This window comes from Marmota monax, unplaced genomic scaffold (genome assembly GCF_021218885.2).
Source record: "Marmota monax isolate L192 unplaced genomic scaffold, Marmota_monax_Labrador192_F-V1.1 WCK01_AAM20220418_F8-fsc00313, whole genome shotgun sequence".
Classification (NCBI taxonomy): Eukaryota; Metazoa; Chordata; class Mammalia; order Rodentia; family Sciuridae; genus Marmota; species Marmota monax.
This window is the reverse complement of record NW_026695173.1, coordinates 772,552-794,445: the sequence shown is the minus strand read 5'-3', so window position 1 is coordinate 794,445 and position 21,894 is coordinate 772,552. Positions and strand designations below refer to the sequence as shown.

The window sequence follows — 21,894 nt, the reverse complement described above, 5'->3', positions numbered from 1 at the left end:
TCCGCCCCGCTGCGCGCCGGCAGTATGGCCCATAAGCAGATCTACTACTCGGACAAGTACTTCGACGAGCACTATGAGTACCGGATCATGGGAGTCTTGTCTTTGCAGGAAGAAAACTGAGGATTATTAACTCTTGGCATGTCATGTTACCCAGAGAACTTTCCAAACAGGTACCCAAAACTCATCTAATGTCTGAAGAGGAGTGGAGGAGACTTGGTGTCCAACAGAGTCTAGGCTGGGTTCATTACATGATTCATGAGCCAGAACCCCATATTCTTCTCTTTAGACGACCTCTTCCAAAACAGCAACAAAAATGAAGTCTATCTGGGATCATCAATTAAATCTTTCTCAAATTTAATGTATATGTGTATATAAGGTAGTATTCAGTGAATACTTGAAAAATGTACAAATCATTCATCCATACCTGTGCATGAGCTGTATTCTTCACAGCAACAGAGCTCAGTTAAATGCAACTGCAAGTAGCTTATTGTAAGGTGTTTAAGATAAAATTTCTTCTAGTCAGTTTTTCTCTTTAATATAAGTGCCTATTTGACATTACCTGTTACTTTTGTTAAATAAAGTTTGTATGTTGCATTTAAAAAAAAATAAATAAAAAATAAAAAAAAAATAAAAATATGTTACAGTGCTAGAGCAGTCAGGGTTATATTCAAAGCACAATATGGACCACTGTTACAATACAGCACGTTTTGAAAGGTTAAAGTGGCAGAGAAGAACACTTACAAATAGCTTCTGGGCAGGATCTGTTCAATATTAATAATGTTTTAAGTTGATTCTAGGAACCTAAAAGAAAAAGAGGGTCTCTGTCATTAGAGGAGGTCCCAGAGAGTGGAACTTGACTCAGGACAAGTGGGGTCCTTGGCATACAAGAATGAAAAAAAATTCAGTGCACGCCAACCAGAGACACAAATTTATTTAGGAAAACAGATAGATATCCAAGGGAGAATGCAAGGCATTTTCAGAGGGAGAAACAGCAACCCATTGGTTGCAATAGCTAAGGGCTGAAGACAGAAGACAGAGCCATTACAAAATTTCACACCAGTTTTTCTAGCTCTAGCTTATTTTCCTCGTGTCCTGTTACTTTTTTCAGACAAGAACCTGGGCCAAGGGCATGCATGGGTTGCCCAAGTGTTTCCTGTTTTGCATTTCAAATGTTCATGGGTATTTCCTGCATTCCAAAAGTTCTTGGGCACTCTCTTTCTCACCCCCCACCATTCCCCCAAACCTCCAGTACTGGGGATTGAACCCAGGGGTGCTTTACCACCAAGCTGCATCCCCAGTCCTTTGTATTTTTATTTGTTTTAATATGGAGACTAGGTCTCACTAAGTTGTTGAAGGTCTCCCTAAATTATTGAGGCTGCCTCAACTTTGCCATTCTTCTGTTACCAAAAATTTGCTTCTTGCCCCTGTTGCCAATACAATAATGAGACATGGTTTTTGAGAAAAAAAAGGAAAAATAAATTTTATTGCTTTGTTAGAAAAGTAAAAACACAGGGAACTTCTGTCTCCAGAGTCTGATTCTACCAATCAGTGGGAACAGAGGATATTTGAAGGTTATTCAAAGGGTACATTCTAGGTGTGTCCTAATAGGGGTCACAATTCACTTGTTAATTTGGGAGATTTCTTAAATCTTCTGGATCCAACTCCCAAAATCTGAATTACTTTATTCCTGAGATAGATGTGTGCTCAAGGATAGATAACTGGGTTTAGGATGTGGAAGAAGGGCAATCCTGTTTCCTCCAAGATTAGGGATAAAAAAAAAATGTCCATTTAAAAATAAGCCTCAATGGCAGAGCTCCAAAGCATGAAGTGGACCATTATACTCCTGCGTGTCTCAATAGACACAAATATGTGCCACCTGTCCATTTACATGCTTCTCCTTTGAGACTCAGTAGTAGCACTGCAAAAAACCAAAGCAAAACAAGGAGAAGAAAAAACACTTTCACTTATTTTCCAATGAACTTTGGAATAAAATCTAAGTGCTTCATTATGCATTAAAATTGTACTTAAAAGCCAGCTGCAGTGTCACATGCCTCTAATCCCAGCAACTTGGGAGGTTGAGGGAGATGAATCACATAATTGAAGCCAGCTTTAGCAATTTAGTGAGGCTGTATGCAACCTAGTGAGGTCTTGTCTCAAAATAAAAAAAAATAAAAGGTCTGGGGATATAACTCAGTGGTTAAACACCCTTGGGTTCAACCCTTGAACCCTTCAAAAAGAGAAAAAAGAAGAAAGAGAGATGGTACTTAAGGCCATTCATGTTCTTGCATTAACTTACTTTAGCACTAAGCTACTTCCCCAGCCCTTTTTGTGACAGGGTCTTGCTACAATTGCCCAGGCAGCCTTTGTTTTCTTTTTTTCTTTCTTTCTTTCTTTCTTTCTTTCTTTCTTTCTTTCTTTCTTTCTTTCTTTCTTTCTTTCTTTCTTTCAGCTTAGAGTTGCAGTGCATTTCCTTTCCTTGAAAGGCTCTTTCCTTAGCTGGCTCTTTAAAGGTTCCATCTGAAAAATCACACACCCCTGGGAAAATTTCCTTCACCACCCAACTGCATTTTGGTTATTCTTCATTACAACTCTGGTCCATCTTTGCAGCATACATCACGTTTGTCAGTGGATTTCATGACATAATTTTGTGCCATTGAAGACAGATTTAAAGATAGGTAGTCATTGTAGTTAGGTAAATCGGGTCTAACATCCAGTAAAACCCAAAATGAAGACTACATTGAGAATGGAGTCAGAGAAAAGCTCCCCAAGGTCCAGAGCCAATCCCAAAGAAATGTTAATGAAACTCCTCCCAGCAAACTTGGAGATGCTAACCCAAAAGTCCTTCCAGCCCAGATTACTCCTCTGTCCCACCTGTGCCCCACCCTTTGGGCCTTCACACTTACATTCCATCACTGTAAGATAACAGAACAGAGGACAGGAATGTGGGAAAGTTAAAGAAGACCTAAGCTATAAAAGGGGAACACATTCTCCCTTCCATGGATTCCACCTCTTGGGTCCCCTTCTTCCTCCCGGAGAAGTATTTTCCTTTAATAAAGCTTTTACTTTCCACTCTAACCTTGTCTCAGCATGCTTCTCTGGTGTTGTACTTCAACATTGGGGAAGCAAGGACTCATCATCAGTAAACACCGCTAACACCATGGCTTGGAATGTAATTGTTAAATACATCATTATACTTGGCTGTTTGTAACACGTGCTATTTTATTAGTTTGTGTTCAACTTCAAGGCAGAGCCCTGCTGAATAATTCACGTTAACTCCCATCATGGCCCAGTTCAGTATATGGTTTAACTTTGCTCAAATTTGCTTTTTTAGTTGTACATGGACACAATACCTTTATTTATTTACTTATTTTTTGTGGTGTTGAGGATTGAACCCAGTGCCTCAGATGTGCTAGGCAAGCGCTTTACCACTGAGCTAAAACCCCAGCCCTCAGATCTATTTTTTGAAAAACATCAACAGGTACAAGGATAAAGGTGGGTACACAAGTGCAAGAGAGGATGTAGCTAAGCAGAGTGAATTTAGAAAAAAGTCAGGCGAGAAGGAAATGAGAGAAGTCAATATTGGAAGATAGCCATCTTAAGGTACTAAAAGCCTGCACCTCTCACAAAACATCTGACTACCCTTTCAGAAGATATTTCATGGGGAAAAAATCAAAACAAAACTCTTGAAGCAGACATCAGCCGAACGCCCGCTTTCCGTGAGCCCCACCTACAGCTCGTCCTCACTCCCACCTTGAACCAGCCCCTGGCGAGTGACGTCAGAAGTTGATCGTGGCCACAGCAGTGCTCAGGGGGCGGCCTGAGGCGCTGGAAAAGGAAGTGGTAGGGAGGTTGCTTCTTTTGCGCCTACCACAATCTCTCTGGGCTCCCTGAGAGGCGGCTGTCTCCAAGGCTGCCTCTCGCTCTTTTTCTACTTCCCTCCATGTGCCCTGGCGACGCTGCTCGCGCCGAGGTCTTTGGAAGTAAGGGAAGCACCACTCAACCTGGTAAGTGGCTCACAGGATTGCGTCCACGGTGGGTGCCTTTGCCTCATGCGTGGGGTACAGTCCTCAGAGTGCAGACAGACCCTTGAGGCCAGGGGGCAGTCTTAGAGGGACAGTCGCAGAGGCTGAGGGCCACAGGCAGGCCCTGAGTTCATAGAGGCTCCGGGCAAGCCGCCTCAGAGTTTGCCCTCCTCTGAGATTGCGGGGAAGCTCCCACTGACTTCTGGTGTCTACTGTTGCCGGGCCCCGGGCTGCGGCCTACTGGGGATGCCCTCACCTCTGCTGTGGCGGGGGAGATGCCTCCAAGTGCCACATAGCAGCCTTTCTGAAGCCTGGGAAGCATGGGAGTTGGCTAGGACAGAAATGGTGTGTAATGCTGATTGTAAGTTTCAACACAGGGGGCCCGAGTCTAAGCTCCCCGACTTTGGAGAGGTGGAGTAAAACCCCTAACTCCAGTTTTCTTTTCACCTACTTACTGTATTCCTTCGGGTTCATAAATAGTCTCTCTTCTCCCCGAATAAATTAGGGATAGCTGGGGGAAAAAACACGACCTTCTGTTTTTAGCTCAGTTTCATCAATTTAGGCATCATAAAGTATAAAAGCTGTTTGTTGTTCTCAGAAAAAGTACTGGTAGTCTAAAGTCTTTAAAGCAATAAGAAATGGTTCTTTCCAGACTGGCCGCTGCATCTGTGAGTTTTCTAATCTAGGAGAGATATAGATACATAGATATCTATTTATCTATAAAACTTAGAATACCTAAGGTTGCAGACAGGAAGAACTTTTTAGTCATGGGCTTGCAGTTCATTTGTGCTGGTGGAATTGGGAAAAAGGACTATGGAGGATTAATTTCTCACATTGGACCTCTCAACCCTACTGTGTTGGAAGAGCCTTGAACTGGTTCACACTATATAGAGAAGCAATGGAGCCTGGTGGTTTAGGAAAATAGTTTCTGAAGCCAGACTGCTTGGGTAAATTCTGACTTTGTCACTTAATTGATGCCTAACCTGGGGCAAATTACTTGATCTCGCTGTGTTTCAGGTTTTGTGTTAGGGTTAAAGGAGGAAATAGTTGCAAACCACTTGGTACTGCATCTGATACATAGTAGAGTATGAGTTAGCCATTATTATAATAAGACCATAAGCCCATAACTTAAAGTCTCCCTTATACAGTTTTGAATTTGTTGAGCTTTAAAGCCTAAGATTCTAACCCACAGCTGTGGTTCAAAGTCACTGGTATCATCTAAAGTCATTATTCCAACCTAACTTTGGCAGGTTAGCTGTTTGAGAAACTCTTCCAGTTTTATTACTTTGGCCCCTCTCCTGACCCGTCCCCCCTTTGTTGTTTACACTTAAAAACTTTGGACTACATTAGGGAGTTTTTAAAAGCCAGAATACTGTCTTGTACCTTTCTTGTTTTAAGGTGACATAGTTTGCAATGAAAGTTGGGTGACTCAATACTGAAACTTAAAGGGGTATTAGAAATATTCAGCCATTTACAAAGTGCTTCAAAGTTCAAGTGTCCTTGCAAAATGACCATTGGTTCAGTTCCAGTTAGCTTCACTTTATTTGGCTACAGCCTGCCACATAGCCTCCGTCAGCTGCTCTACAGGTGTGTCATGGCTTAGTAAAAGTCTGAAACTGGTGATTGTGGTAAAAATAGAGCACAGAGTCAGCAGTTTACGAAAAATTAGTCGGGACGTGTAACCACTGAGCCACATCCCCAGCCCTTTTTTGTAATTTTATTTAGAGACGGGGTCAATCTAAGTTGCTTAGGTACTTGCTAAGTTGCTGAGGCCAGTTTTGAACTCATGCCTCAGCCTCCCCACCTACTGGGATTACAGGCATGTTTCAGCATGCCAGGCTTGTGTTATCTTTTGAAAATAATTATATTTAAAAGATTAGCACAATTTCATAATCCATAAACTATGTGACAAGTGGCATGTTTGTCATCTTGAATTCTTAAATCATTTGAGATTTGAGAGATCTGATTTATTACCTAGCTATTTATTGGAACATAATAGTGGAATAGAGATTAATTTTTACTTGAAGGGTTTTAAAAGTGAGCCAGACTCTTGTGGCTCACACCTATAATCCCATCAGGTCTGGAGTTGGAGGCAGGAGCATTGGCAATTCAAAGCCAGCCTCTGCAATTTAGTAAGGCCCTAAGCAATCTAGCAAGACCTTGTTTCAAAATTAAAAATAATAATAATAATAATAATATCAGGGTGTGGTGATACATGCCTGTAATCCCTGCTGCTGGGTTTGGGAGGTTGAGGCAGGAAGATTGGGAGTTAATAGCTAGTTAAAAGCTAAGCAACTCATTGAGACCTGTCTCTAAATGGAATACAAAATAGGGATGGGGATGTGGCTCAATGGTTGAGTGCCCCTGGGTTCAGTCTTTGGTACCATACAAAACAAATAATTGTGTTGTTAAGTACAATTGAGAGGCCTCTATCAAAATTTTGCTAAACACATTCTAGTATTGTTCAAGTTCATTGTATAAGGACTTATTACAGGATTATTATTACATGGATTTATAATCATGTGTCCTCAGGGATCCTTGGGGTTTAGTAAGAACTTTTTCCCAGTTTTACAGATGAACCTACATTGAGAGAAATTAAGTAATTACTTAGGTATTGACCTAATATATTCTTGGGTACTGAGTAAAATATGGATCAAACTCATGCTTTGGATGCTTTTTAGCAGTGCTTCTCTATTAATTTTCTCATTTTAATTTCACCTTGGCCCTTATCTATATTGAACTGTAGATCCTATGTCAGCATTTATTGCCTCCACTGTAGTATTGACTCTTTTATGTTAGTTTTACAGTAAGGGCCCTAAGGCTTATTTCTCACAATGAAATTTTTTAAGATATGGAAGAAATTGAAATAGTCATTCCAATGTTTAACTAGAACAAGCTGGGAATGGTGGTGCATACCTGTAATCCAGTAGCTTGGTAGGTTGAGGCAGGAGGATCACACGTTTGACACCAGCCTTTGCAATTTAGTGTTACTCTGTCTCAACGTTAAAAAGAAAAATTTCTGGGGGTAGTTCAGTGACAGTACTCCGGATTCAATCCCCAGTATTGCCAAAACAAGGGAAAAAAGGAAATTTGTACAAATAATGCATCTTTCCCCAAAAAAATTGTTAAAAAGAAAAATAAATTTCACTTCCATTGAAGAAAAAATAGTCTTTCAACTTTGAGTAGGTTTGTTTCATCTGGTTATTATTATTATTTTTCCCCAGAGGGTTTCCTCTCCTTTTGGTCAATATGGAAAGATAGTAACATAAAATTTCTTAGTGTCTATTTAGGCATTTCATTTCATACATTTAATTTTGGTAGTGTGAGGTGGTAACATGTTAAAACTTAATGTGAGATAAATGGTGCAAAGCACATTCCTGTAATCCAAGCAATTTGAGAGGTTGAGGTTTCTTGAGCTAGGCTTGATAATTTAGGGAGACCTTGTCTTAAAATTTTACAAAATTGGGAGAAAGGACTATTGTTTTTAGTTTTCCAGTACTGGAAAAAATTATGTGAGATCATTTCTATTTCTTGGTTTGTTTGCTTCCAGTTTGGGAGATGATGTAACGTTTTAATTTACATATGACCATTGGTCATGATTTACTTAACTGTGCTGCAAAGGCAGGTCAAAGTGTTTCCTATATGTTTGTCTCTTAAGTGTTTGGAATGTTTCTTGAGTAACTGAGCTTCCCTCCAGAGTAGTCAGTTCTCTCTTTATTTGAGGTAAATGAGTCCACTTGCTTTCGAGATTCTAATCCAAGAAAAATAATTATATGATGGTCCAAGGAGGAATAGTCTTGCATTTTCCTGGCATCTTTGTGACTGTCTTATATTATATACAGTGAAATTTTTAATGTAAAGTGGGCTGTTTGAATCCTTTCCTTGTTGCCCTGAAAATTTTAGGGAAAATTAACCTCCTGTCACAAGTGAGGCTGGGCTTAATGGAAGCACTCTAGGAAAAGGCAGTGGAGCACTAAAATATGTCCAGCAATTACTAAGTGATGGGATTGGCAATATGTATATTATTTATCTTGTCTTCCTAATAGCTATATGAGGTATTTTACATTTTACAGATGAAAACATTGAAATTTAGAGTGGATAATGATTGTGAGATTGAAACCACCACTTCTGACTTGAATATCTTAAATGTAATTTTTTTTTATTATGCTGAGTAGTCCATTCAGTGTTTACTGGTTGTAGATACTGCTTGCTAGTTGTCTATTGATTAAGAAAAGAAGGGGCTGGGGGTGTGGCTCAAGTGGTAGCGCACTCGCCTGGCATGCGTGCGGCCCAGGTTCGATCCTCAGCACCACATACAAAAAAAGATGTTGTGTCCGCCAAAAACTAAGAAAAATAAATATTAAAAAATTCTCTCTCTGTCTCTCTCTCTCTCCTAAAAAAAAGAAAAGAAGTGGGAAGTGGATGACTCCTAACAGACAACCCTACTATAAAGTCAGGAGTATGGTATATTTTCCTCTGTGGACTTTTTAGCATTTTGTTTCTTTTCATTTGTGTATACAATTTTCCCCTAAATGAACTAATAAATTGAAGGTTATCAAAGATGATACTCTTTTCCTTTGGGTAAGAGTGCAGTGTGGAATGTATATTTTAAAAGTGGCCTATAGCCAGGTGCACATTCTTGTAAATCCCAGTAACTTGGGATGCTAAGTTAGGAAAATTCTAGGTTCTAGATCAGCCTCAGCAAATTTTGAGACCCTATCTCAAAATTTAAAAAGATAGTGAAAAGAGTTGGGGCTGTAGCTCAGTGGTAAAGTGCTCCTGGGTCCAATCGCAGTTCCAAAAACAAAGCCAGTAGATGTAGAAAGAAAATATTTGTTAGAGAGATCAGCCACTTAGTAACAGGTTATATTTGCTAGGTTTTTGTTGGTTTCAAATGATGAAAACCCATTTGAAATCAGCTTAAGCAAAAAGAGTTGATTTATTGGACTCTAAACAAAGGAGCAGGAAAAGAAGGGGTATAGTATACATGGGTCTAAGAACATAGGGAGCCTCAGATTCAGTCAGGATTCTCTGACTCTTTAGGCTGACTGCTTCACTTCTCTTTACAAACCTGTTTCTACCTGTATTTCCAAGTTTCTGAATGTCACATTACTTAAAACCTTGAGACATTATTAACTTAGTATCTGATTCTAAGATTGAAATTTGGGGCCTGGGGATGTAGCTCAGTTGGTAGAGTGCTTGCCTCTCATGCACAAGGCCCTGGGTTGAATCTCTAGCACCACATAAAACAAACAAACAAACAAAAACAACAAAAAAAATCTGAATGGGATTCTTCAGGTGTCTAGTGGACAAGGCAATATGAGTACTGTAACATAGGAGTCATGGATTATAAAAAAATCATAATTTTTACTTTGAAATAACAAAAATTTATACATGTACTACTTTTCTTTTTTCTTTTAGCTCAGGCCTTTCTACATTGCTGAGACTTGGATTACAGTCCTGCCTCAACTGGGATTACAGGTTTTCGTCATCACACCTTAGCTACTTTTAATGACTTGATTCAATTAAGAACAGTATTTAAGGAGATCAGTTTTAAAATGGGAAATATTTAATGATTCTTTTGAAAATAAGAAAATTATTACCAAAATAGGTTTCCTGCAGTATCTTTAGTTATTAAAAAAATGTACTTTAATGTAGTCTGCCCAACTATGTTGTCACTTTTTGAGGAGGGGGTACAAGGGATTGAACCAGTGGTGTTTTCCATGGAGCCACATCCCTGGGCTTTTAAAAATATTTTATTTAGAGACAGGATTTCCCTGAGCTTCTTTGGGCCTTGCTAAATTGCTGAGGCTGGCTTTGAACTCAGATCCTCCTGCCTCAGCCTCTTGCACTGTTGGGATTACACATGTGCACCACATCACCCAGATGTTTTTACTTTTTATTTTTTTATTTTGATTACTGGGGATTAACTCTGGGGCACTCAGCCACTGAGCCACATCCCCAGCCCTGTTTTGTAATTTATTTAGAGACAGGGTCTCACTGATTTACTGAGTGCCTCACCATTGCTGAGGCTGGCTCTGAATTTTTGATCCTCCTGCTTCAGCCTCCCAAACCTCTGGTATTATAGGCATGTGCCACCATGTCTGGCTTATTTTTTAACTACCCCCCCCCCAGCTTTGAAACAGGATTCTCTTAAATTGCTTAAAGTCTCTCTAAATTTTAGAGGCTAATCCTAAACTTGTGCCCCTTCTGCCTCAGCCTGCCAAGTCGCTGGGATTACAGGTGTGTCCCACTGTGGATTGTCAACTGCTTGGTGATTAAAAAAAAAAAAAAAAACTCCACTTTCATTGTCTATCATGGTTCTTAGTATAACAAACCATTTAGGGGTGCTAATTAGTTTAATTTTCACAATAATTCTCATTTTATAGATAAGAAAATTGAGGCAGATAGTTAAAGCCAACCAAGTTCATGTGTTTATAAAAGTGTTCAAGCTGAGAGTTGGAATCTGGGCTCTACTCTGTCTGCACTTGGTAGATATTTAATAAGAATTTAATAGCAACTATACTTTAAAAAAGGAATTTGCTGTGGTGTGAAATAACCTAAATAGATGAGTGTGTTTATTAGAAAATATTATATCTGAGACTATAGTGAGAGGTAAATCCTGAATGGGCAGAGTTGGAGATTAGATTTTTTCATGGGGAAGTTTTAGGGAAGATGGGAGAGCTAAGAAGTCCTGACTTCACCTATTAGGAACTTTTTGTTCTTGTTCAGAAGTTCAAGTAACCATTTATTTTGTCATCATAGCTTGAAGTTTAATTATGGAGGCACACAAATATCCATAGCACAGGGTAGAAAGTGATTGGAGTCCCCAAAGGCACAAAGATCATAGAGACAGTACTAGAATGCAGTAATCTCAAATAGCATCTTGTTTTTGCCTCTCAAAATGTATCTGTGAGCCAGCAGCTATAAAACTAGCTATATACCTTTGTAAAATCTTAAACCTTATTCCAAACCTAATGACCCAGAATTTGCATCTTCACCTAGTGCTCACGATTTGAATTCCATTTAAAACTTCAGTACCATGGATCAGTTCCAAATCCATCATTTTATAGGTAAGCAAATGGGCCCTGAAGGTTGGAATAAATTAACTGTTTCAGTGGGAGAGCAAGAATTTGATACCAGAGCCCCCGATTCTTGGTAGGTATAGGTCTACACTTTGCCACTCCTTGTTATGATGGTCTGTGGGATTTCAAGGAAAAGCCTTAACAATAATATCAGAATATATTCATTAGAGAAACAATGTTAATCATAACTTCTTGTATCTACTAGTTTTCTTAATTATGTATATTCTCTTTCGCCAGAGCCTGTCATTTCTAGGTACCTGAAAACATTTATGTGTTTTGAACATATTTTTTGCTTAGTCTGACTCTGTGGTTAAAATTCATACAATAGCCAGACATGATGGCACATGCCTATAATCTCAGGAACTTAGGAGGCATAGACCAGAGGATCACAACTTAATGAGGCCCTAAAACAAATTAGCAAGGCACTGACTCAACTTTAAAAGGACTGGGGGATGTAGCTCAGTGGTAAAGCACTTCTGGGTTTGATCCCTAGTACCATGAAAATATATAGATAAATAAAAGGCCAGTATTGCTTATTTAATCTGTTTACCTTTACATGTGGGGATACTTAAGTCATTTGATTTTAGAATATTGTCATTTGCTTTTGTTCTTTTGGTGAGTTGTATCTGATTTTAAAAAAATCACTTTAATACTAGGTATTGGTATCATAGTGCCTCAAGTGCAAATTTTTTTTCTTTAATTTTTTAAATGGTACCAGGAATTGAACCCAGTGGTGCTTTAGCACTGAACTACATCCCCAGTTCCTTTTATTTTTTTTTTGAAATAGCATCTCATTAAGTTTCGGAGGCTGACCTTGAGCTTGTTATTCTCCTGCCTCAGCCTCCTGAGGAGCTAGGATTATAGGTGAATACCACCATGTCCAGCACAGATTTCTCATTTCTGAGACAAATAGCAGCTTTATGTTGAAAGGGAAGAATGAACTGATAATAATAACAGTTAAATTTTACCATATGATAAGTGGTTCTCTGATAATAGCTTTTTTTAAGTTAGTTTTTTTATTTATATATGACAACAGAATGCATTATAGTTTTTGTTACACATATAGAGCACAGTTTTTCATATCTCTGGTTGTATACAAAGTATATTCACACCAGTTTGTGTCTTCATACATATACTTTGGATAATAATGACCATCACATTCCACCATAATTTGTAACCCCATGCCCCCTCCCTTCCCCTCCAACCCCTCTGCCCTATCTAGAGTTCATCTATTCATTCCATGCTCCCTCTCCCTACCCGAAGACTAGTGGAATTGTCTATGAAATAACTCTTATTTTGAAAGAAGTTTGAAAAATTAAAAATATATATATTTTTTTAGTAACATACTATAATTGTGACTCTTTCTAGTTAACCTCTGGAGTTGAAGAATGTGGGTCATTGAAGTGCCTGGTGTTAACTGGGAGAGGGTTTATTTAGATGCAGTAGTTTTAGGTTCTATCTACTCTTTTCAAAGATCCTGATATACATAAAGCTGTGATGATGATTTGAGGTGTGACAACAAATAGTATCATTTATCTTGTTAAAAGGTTGGTTTGTTTGGGGCAGTTGCTAGTGATAGAACCCAAAGACTTACAGTAAGTAGGTATTCCACCTCAATGTCTATTGTTGTTATCTAAAGTCATGTTTTGCACTTAATAGTAATTTATAGATGTTTGTCTTCTAGGCTCATCAGCAGAGCAGACGAGCAGACCATTTATTAGCTTCAGGGAAATACGAAGAGGCTATTTATTGTCACAAGAAGGCTGCGGGTAAATTGTCTTTTTAAGAAATACTGATTGTAAAAATGAAGAGCAATTTGTTTTTCCCAGTATCTCTGACCACTTTATTTAGAATGAAAATCACAACAGTAGTGTTTGTTGTCCTGCATATGCATGTTAGATCATTCTGCTTATCACCTAGAAAATTAGCTTAAGAGTATTTTTCAAATATGATGGATTTCCCAGCTTCTCCTAAACCAGTCTTCTGTCTGAAACATGAAGATGGCATAAATGGCACCTTGGTATATAGATCTTATACACAGCCATGTTCCTAAAAACTTATGAGCCAATTGCAAGAAGTCTGTCAATTCATAGTAAATATAGTTTAAAGGAGTCTGAATTTTAAACACTTGATATTTGTGCTGCAGGATGGGCAGATGGCAGGTACCACATAAATCTGTGTATTTTATGGTGAGTTTTATGTTGTTTTTTTTTTTTTTTTTTTGTACAACATTAAGGCTTGTGAATTCAGTATTATTAAATCTTTCCTAAACTATATTTTGTTATCCATTGGATTATTAAATTTTAGTCACTACAAAAGCGACATATTGTTTAACTATTTAAGTCATGTTACATATGAGTTCCATAAGCACACATCCATAATCCCAGCAATTTGGTAGACTGAGGGAGGAGGGATGCAAGTTCCTGGCCAGCCTCAGCAACATTGCAAGGCCCTAAGCAACTTCAACCCTGTCTCAAAATAAAAACTAAGAAAGCACTGGGGATGTAGCTCAGTGGTTGAGATGCTTCTGGGTTCACTTACCAGTACCAAAACAACAACAACAAAACCAAAGATTCCAGCTAACTGAATAAATAAATGGAAAAAACTTGCATTCCTCCTAATCTGATATTTGAATAATTGAAACTGCTAAGGGCTTCAAATATCACCCTGACCTAGTCTAAATTCTGTGACATTCTTAGGTTAGAAAAGATGATAGCCAGGGATGGGGATGTGGCTCAAGTGGTAACATGCTCGCCTGGCATGTGTGCGGCCCGGGTTCGATCCTCAGCACCACATACAAACAAAGATGTTGTGTCCACCGAAAACTAAAAAATAAATATTAAAGAAAAGATGATAGCCTGTTAAATCATATTAGCTTTAAATCATGGAGATAGAACTTAATGTGATTAGTATATCCAACTGGGCTGATTTGGAGTTTAGACTTGGTTTTATGGCCCAGTGGTATCACACTCCTCTGGCATGTGTGAGGCACTGCGTTCGATCCTCGGCACCAAATTAAAATAAATAAGTAAAATAAAGGTATTGGGTCCACCTACAATTAAAAAATATTTAAAAGATAGCCATGTATTAGAGTTGCAAAACTGATGTGTTGGAATGAGCTCATTGTATTCTAAATTGACTTATTGACAACAAGTTTTTTTTTGTTTGTTTTGGTACCTGGGATTAAAGTTGCCTATGAACCACTGAGCCACATCCCCATCCCTTTTTATATTTTGAGACAGAGTCTCCCTGAGTTTCTTAGGGCCTCACTAAGTTGCTGAGGCTATCTTTGAACTTGTGAGCCTCCTGCCTCAGCCTCCCCAGTCTCTAGGATTATAGGCATGCACTACCATGCCTTACTGGAAGAATTAGTAGGTTCTTCAGATTTTCTTAGTTCCTGTCACCATCATTTCTTAATATCCACTTTAAATATTTGCCTTGTTTCATATTTGGAGGAAGCAGTTTAAACAGAATTGTTAGTTTTTCTTTTTTTTTCCTGAGATGCCTATTCTTTTACCAAATTTCTCTTGGTGAGCATTTGTTCCTGTTTTGAATTTGTGGAGGAAATCTATGACCATGCAATCAGATTGAAAGTTTTTTATCCTTCTAAAATAACCTTTAAAAATTCCAAATTGAAAACAGACATGTGGCACATGCTTGTAATCCCAGTGACTTCGGTGGCTGAGTAGAGGATTTCAAATTCAAAGCCAGCCACAGCAACTGAGGAAGGCCCTAGGTAAATTAACAAGGCCCTGTACCAAAATTAAAAATAAAAAGGCTGGGGATGTGGCTCAATGGTTAAGTGCCCCAGATTTCAATATCTTATACCCCATGTGGCCCCTTCCACAATTCCCAGTTGTGAGATATATATATTTTTTTTATTTTTTTTTATTATTTAGGACTTAACCTAGGGGCACTTCATCACTTGGTTACATCCTTAGCCATTGTTTAATTTGAAACGGGGTTTCACAGAGTTTCTTATGGCCTTATACTGAATTGCTAAGGCTAACTTTGAACTCCTGATTCTCCTGCCTCAGCCTCCCTAGCTGGTGGGATTTTAGGTATGCACCAATGCATTATACTGTTTTAAGGTTCTACAAAGGGAAGCATTTCTTTAGTTTTGCAAAAGGCATTCTATTTGATAAGAAAGTAGATAAAACAGCTGATGCTGTGGCACACTTCTGTAATTCCAGCAGTGACAAGTAGAAAAATTTATTCAGGTAGGTGGTAATGATAAAGAAAATTCATCCACAGTGTATCTGAACAGTAGTAGAGCAGATAGAACATCTCAACAGATTTAAATGTTAATGAAGAAAAATACACAAGCTATGCAAAATTAATACAGGAACAAAAGATGAGAACAAAGTGAAGAAAAATGTAAATCTGGCATGTAAGGCTCGATCAAAACTATAATCACCTGGTTTTCTTTGGACAAGGAACGTCTAATTAATTTGCATCTCAGGAATGGTAGAATCTAGCAGACACTTATAAGCATGAAATTGGAAAGTCATTAAAATACAAATAAAGATCAGGCAGAAAGCTGTGTCTTGTATCTGCAGAAGGGGAAAAAGAGACTTAATATAGGGATGAGGCATATCAAAAAGTTTATAGTAAACAAAATATAGGAAGTAGATCCATTATTAATGTTATTTATACCCCATCTTGTTCAAAAACATATTTAAAATGTCTCACAGAGAAACATAATGAAATATAGAATGTAATTAAAAATAAGTAAATGAAGAAATCCATAGAAGCACAAAATGAAAAACAGACTGAGATTATAAACCTCAAAATGTACCATGAGTTTGAATATTTATAGAACTTATGATTAGTTCTTTGTGTTTTTGACATTGACAAAATTCCTAAGAAAATCAATATAGAAAGATAAAAAGTTAATTTTTGCTTAAACATTTCAGAGTTTTGGGCTGGGGATGTGGCTCAGGTGGTAGCACACTCACCTGGCATGTGTGTGGCCCGGGTTCGATCCTCAGCACCACATACCAACAAAGATGTTGTGTCCACCAAGAACTGAAAAATAAACATTGAAAAATTCTCTCTCTCTCTTTCTTTCTCTCACTCTCTCTTTAAAAAAAATTCAGAGTTTCAGTCCATGGTCATTCAGACCCATCATTTTTGGCCTCACGTTTTTGGCCTTCAGTGAGCAGAACTTAATGGTAGGAAGTTTGTAGTGAAGAAAACTGCTCATCTCATGGCCTTGAGAAGCAGAGGGAGAGGAAGGAGCTGGTGCCAGTATCCCCTTCAAGGTCATGCCTTCCATGGCCCAACTTCCTTCTGTTTCACATCCCCTTCCACAGAGTTTGTTATCTCCCTCCTCATAGTGCCATCAGTTAGGGATCAAACCGTCAACACATGAGCCTTCAAGGGGGCATTCAAGTTCTAAACCATAACATTCTGCTGCTGTCCCCCAGAAGCTTATGTCCATCTCATGAAATGAAATGCATTCATTCTATCTTTAAGAGTCTCCAAAGTCTTAACAGTCCATTTATTACTCAAATGTCCAAATCCAAAGTCTACTCTGAGACTCAAGGCAAACTTGGTTGTGAGCCACTGGAATATTTAACAAGTTACATACTTGTAACATTCAGTGGCATAGGATAGACATTCCCATTCCAAATGGGAGGAATAGGACCATAGAAAGAAAGAAGGGATTTGACCAAATCAAGACGGAAACCCAGCAGAGCAAATACTGAGTTCTGTAGCTTCATGTGCTGCATTTGGGACACAGTGATATGATGTGAACTCCAAAGGGTTTAGGCAGCCCTGTTCCTGGTTTTGCCAACTGTAGTGCATGTGGCCACTCACTCTGGCCGGCTTTACTCTCTGCCTGTGACTTCCCTTGGCAGGCATTCTCCATTCCTGGTATCTCTGACTTACTGGGGTCTCCATTGCAGCTTTAGCTTCACTCTCACAGCTTCACACATTGCCTTTTCAAGGGCTACTTGGCAGGGGCTTTGACTGTCACATGCTGATTGAAGTCTTGATGGGATCCCCCAGGATCCCATGTAATAACTCCTGTATTCTTCGTGCTTGCAAAAGCACCATTGTATGGATGACAAGGTATGCTACCAGCTGGAGCAGTAGATGGCCTGCTTAGACCACAGCTATGGCAGACTCTGATTCCTTTGAAAGATGAACACAAGGAAAACAATTACCTGACTCTGTGGGAGTAGGGCTCCCCTGGGCTCTCTTATCAAACAGAAGTCTTTGAATCTATGATGGGTCTTGCTGATTCCTGAGGCGCAAAGTCCTTAGCTTCTTTTTGATGGCACTGATCTCTTTAGCAGTGGTACCTTATTTGGCCACAACTTTAAAGGTTCTACTTTTCTGTCTAAACTGAAGTTTTTAAATCTCTCTTTTCTCTTTTTTGTTCCCATTCTCAATGGTATATTAATTGAAAGCTAAACACAGACCACTGCCTTGAAATTTCCTCCACCAAGTTAATTAGTCCATCTCTTTCAAATTCAGCCTCACAGAATCTTGGCATACATAAAATGTAGACTAGTTTTTTTCCAGAATGTAACATGAATGGCCTCTAGTCCAGTTCTCAGTAGGGTCCTTATTTCTGTTTGAAACCTCATGAGCTTGGCCTTTAGTTTACACATTCTTATCAGCATTCTGGTTTTCTGAGTTCGCACCAGAATTGCACTTTAAGCTGTTTACAACATTACAAGCTTTCTGTAGTCAACATTTCTAAGCCATGACACCTCCTCCATCTCAATTTAAAAGATTTCTTAGCCACTATCAGGTATAGTCATAGCAAAGACTTTGCTGCTTATTGTTACCAATTTTCTCTTGTAGATTTTCATAACTGAGAGATTCAACTTGAAAGGAGGAAAGGTTTAATGGGTTCATGGTTTCATGGTTTCAATTCATGTTTTATTGGCCCTGTTGTTTTGGGCCTGTGGCAAGGTAGAACATCATGGTGAAATATGTGGTAGAGCAAAGCTGCTCACTTCATACTAAGCCCTACCCATTAAAGATTCCAATACCTAACCATGGTGCCAATAGCTGGGGAGCAAATGTTCTAAACTTGGGCTTCCTGGGGCATTTAAGATTCAAACCATAGCAGACTCCTAGCAATCAACCAAAAGAGGAAAAGTAAGGATTTTCTTCAAATTAAGTCACCCAGAGTTTGATCCTGAGATCAGAGATTTGTGGTTATTGTTGTTTTTAGTACCTGGGATTGAACTCGGGGTACTTAACTACTGAGCAATATCCCTAGTTCTTTTTTTATTATTAGAGACAAGGCCTTGCTAAGTTGATGAGGTTGGCTGTGGACTTCAGATCCTCCTGCATCAGCTTCCAGAGCTGCTGGGATTATAGGTGCTTGTCATTGCACCTGGTCTGAAAGGTTTTGTTAGGGTAGCTGGAGCAAATATTCATGAGACATACATCTGAGTTCAAGCAAAGGTTTATTGACAGAGAATATCTACTAGACTGCCCTTCTGCAAGGCACAGCAGCCTGCTGGAAAAAATGTCTTTTAAATATATAGTCAGGTACAAGGGAGTAGTTAAAAAACCCTGTGATTGTTATTTGGTACCTTTGCTCTGGTTTTAGTAGTTAGGGAGTCTTTGGGGGTGGGCCTAAAAGGAAGGCCATTCTTGGTTGCCAGGTGCTAATTTTCAAAATGGGAATTATTTTGGACTAAGTACCTAACAGGTTTTTAATTTTTTTTTTAAGTACTGGGAATTGAACAGAGCCAGGCATGCTTTACCACTGAGCAATAACTCCAGCTATTTTTGTATTTTTTTGAGACAAAGTCTAATTTGTCCAGCCTTGCCTCAGACTTCCAATCCTCCTGCCTCAGCCTCCCGAGTTGCTGGAATTACAGGTATACACTACTATACCTGCCTGGTTCTTATTACTTTTTAATCCTCCCTAAACATTATTTTTCAAATGAAATCATCTTCAGTTCTTTAATTGTAAAATCTGCAGGGTTTCTGTTATTGTCTGATGGTGGGGATCAAATGTAGGACTCCACATGCTAGGCAAGTACTCTACCACTCAGCCACATCCACAGCCCTTCCATAGGGATTTTAAAGCATAGAACCTGCCAGTTAAGGTATTGAATGCCTGTAATCCCAGAGACTGGGGAAGCTGAGGCAGGGGGATCACAAGTTCCAGGTCAATCACAGAAATTTAGCAAGACTCTATCTCAAAGTATAAAGGGCTATGGATATAGCTCAGTGGAAGAGCTCTAACCCTTGTTTAGTCACTGGGATCATTCACCAGTATTGTAGCAAAAAACCCTCCAAACACTAATCATAGCGTTACTGCTTGTAAGATCTTTAAGTTCTTTAATTGTAAAATCTGCAGAGTTTCTGTTTTTGTTTGATGGTGGGGGATCAAATGTAGGTCTTTAAGTGCTATATTAAAAATATGTAAAATGTGCAAACTAAGTGAAGTGTTGATATCATGGCATGCAGAAACAACCTTCTCCCCCAACCTCATTCCTGCTCTTTTAAGCATGGTGAAACTTGCATCCTGTTAGTAGCTTATATTTGACCATCATTGGGCTGTTTGTTTTGGTGCCTGGTATTGAACCCAGGGGCGCTTAACCACTAAGCCATATCCCCAGCTATTTTTATTTTTTATTTAGAGACAGGGTCTTGCTAAGTTGTTTAGGCCTCCCTAAGTTGCTGTGGCTGGCTTTGAAACTGTGGTTCTCCTTCCTCAGGCTCCTGAGCTGCTGGGATTGCATGTGTGCACCACCATGCCTGGATCCAATTGGATAAATCTGCTTGTTGAAGATTTTTTAAATATGAAGTCTCCCATTTGTCTGTTCTTGAATTCTTAGACAATTGTTTTTTTTTTTTTTTCTTTATTTTTGACTTCCTCCTTGTACTGGTAATTGAACCTAGGGGGTGCTCTACCTGTGGACCACATCCTTCCAGCCCTTTTCATTTATTTTTATTTTGTGACCAGGGTTTGGTTAAGTTTCCCAAGTTGGCTTTGAACTGTGATCTTCCTAAGTCTCCCAAATGGTTGGAATTACAGGCTTCTTGTACCACTATGCCCCCTGCCTTATGTTAAAAAGTTCTTAACTTCAAAATTTGCTTTACCAGTGACTTTTATTTTCTATGCTAGGGTAAGGCTTGTTAAGGTTTAAGAATACCTTTATCTAAATATTCTTTTTTTAACAGTGGTCTGAGTTGAATTCAGGGCCTTGTACATGATAGACAGGTGCTCTACCATTGAGCTACATCACCAGCCCTATTTTAAATTTTGAGACAGGGTCTTGGTAAGTTCTGCAGGCTGGCCTTGAATTTGTGATTCTCCTGCCTTAGCCTCCTAAGTAGCAGGGGTTATAAGCATGTGCCACCAAACCTGGCTTCTGATTTCTTGATTGTAAAATGTCAGGTACCTAGGAAGTACTTAGTACATATATGTCTAATTGAAATAAGGAGATAATTTCTGAGAGGGATATCAGTGGCAGGGAAAACCCACTTGCTTCTTAACACTGAATCGTAGGATATTTATCTTTGTGTCTTTGATACTATAGAACCTGCTATTGGTATCTGCCTGCATTGAGCTTTCTAAATCTGTTAACAGGAAGACTTCGTTTTGGTTACTATAGAACTGAGGTCTAAATAGAAAGGATTTCTCCAATTCTAAGATGATTACAAATGGCATGGCATTGCAGATGGAGGAAGTGTAAGGCATAGTCAGAAAAAGTCTGAATTATTGAGATTAGGATTTTGACTTAATAAATGGTGCTTTCAATTAAGTAAAAAAAAATATACCTTTCTCTAATTTATGTTATTTTGATATTGTTATTGAATCTTTACTAAATTTCAAACAGTATAAAAATTTTAAGTGTTAAGTCAGAAAGGCTCTTGGAATAGGATATATTAACAGTAAAAGATTTCCAATATTAAATTCTGCAAATTGTAATTTTCCTTTTGTGAAATAGGCTCATTTATCACTGGAATTAAAAAGGGATAGCCACATGAAACAGCTCCTCCTCATCCAGGAGAGGTGGAAAAGGGCAAAGTGTGAAGAACAATCAAAAGCTCAGAAAACAGACAAGGATGTACCTACCCATATTCAGGCATCTCACAAACCCTCTGATGAGGATGCAGAGGGTCATAGTCCCCTTTTTTCTCAGAACTACAGCCCTTGTACAGAGAAACACCTATCTGAAATTCATGGAGTCTTTGACAGGAATCCAGAAACACTGCTATTTTTACTTCAGCAAAAGAGTGAGCCAACACAGCCATGTATTGGAAGCAAAGCCCCGAAGGATGATAAAACAATTATTGAGAAGCAGGCAACCAAAATTGCAGATTTGAAAAGGCATGTGGAGTTCCTTGTGGCTGAGAATGAAAGATTAAGGAAAGAAAATAAAGCACTAAAGGCTGAAAAAGCCAGACTTCTAATAGGTCCAGTAGATAAGGAGCTGGATGTTGATGCTGATTTTTTTTTTTTAAAGAGAGAGTGGGAGAGAGAGAGAGAGAGATAGATAGATAGAGAGAGAGAGAGAGAGAGAGAGAGAGAGAGAGAGAGAGAGAGAGAATTTTTTAATATTTATTTTTTTTTTAGTTCTCGGCGGACACAACATCTTTGTTTGTATGTGGTGCTGAGGATCGAACCCGGGCCGCAAGCACGCCAGGCGAGCACACTACCGCTTGGGCCACATCCCCAGCCCCTTGTTGCTGATTTTAAAGAAAAGTCAGCATTATGGAGCTTGCCACTACATTCAGACACTGCTACAGCTTTTTCAACCTGGCAGAAATTTGCAGCAAATACTGGGAAAGCCAAGGAT

The 21,894-nt window shown here is 38.8% G+C and overlaps 1 protein-coding gene across 1 annotated transcript; it reads left to right on the top strand.

The window, feature by feature from the left end:
- Window positions 1-24: 24 nt before the first annotated feature.
- On the top strand, window positions 25-21,582 carry LOC124081868 (nuclear receptor-binding factor 2-like; the record flags this gene model as incomplete). The annotated part of the gene is made up of 2 exons (XM_058573863.1): window positions 25-93; window positions 21,043-21,582. Coding segments are annotated over exons 1-2 (609 nt in total), but the record flags the coding sequence as incomplete, so codon positions are not given.
- Window positions 21,583-21,894: the final 312 nt, after the last annotated feature.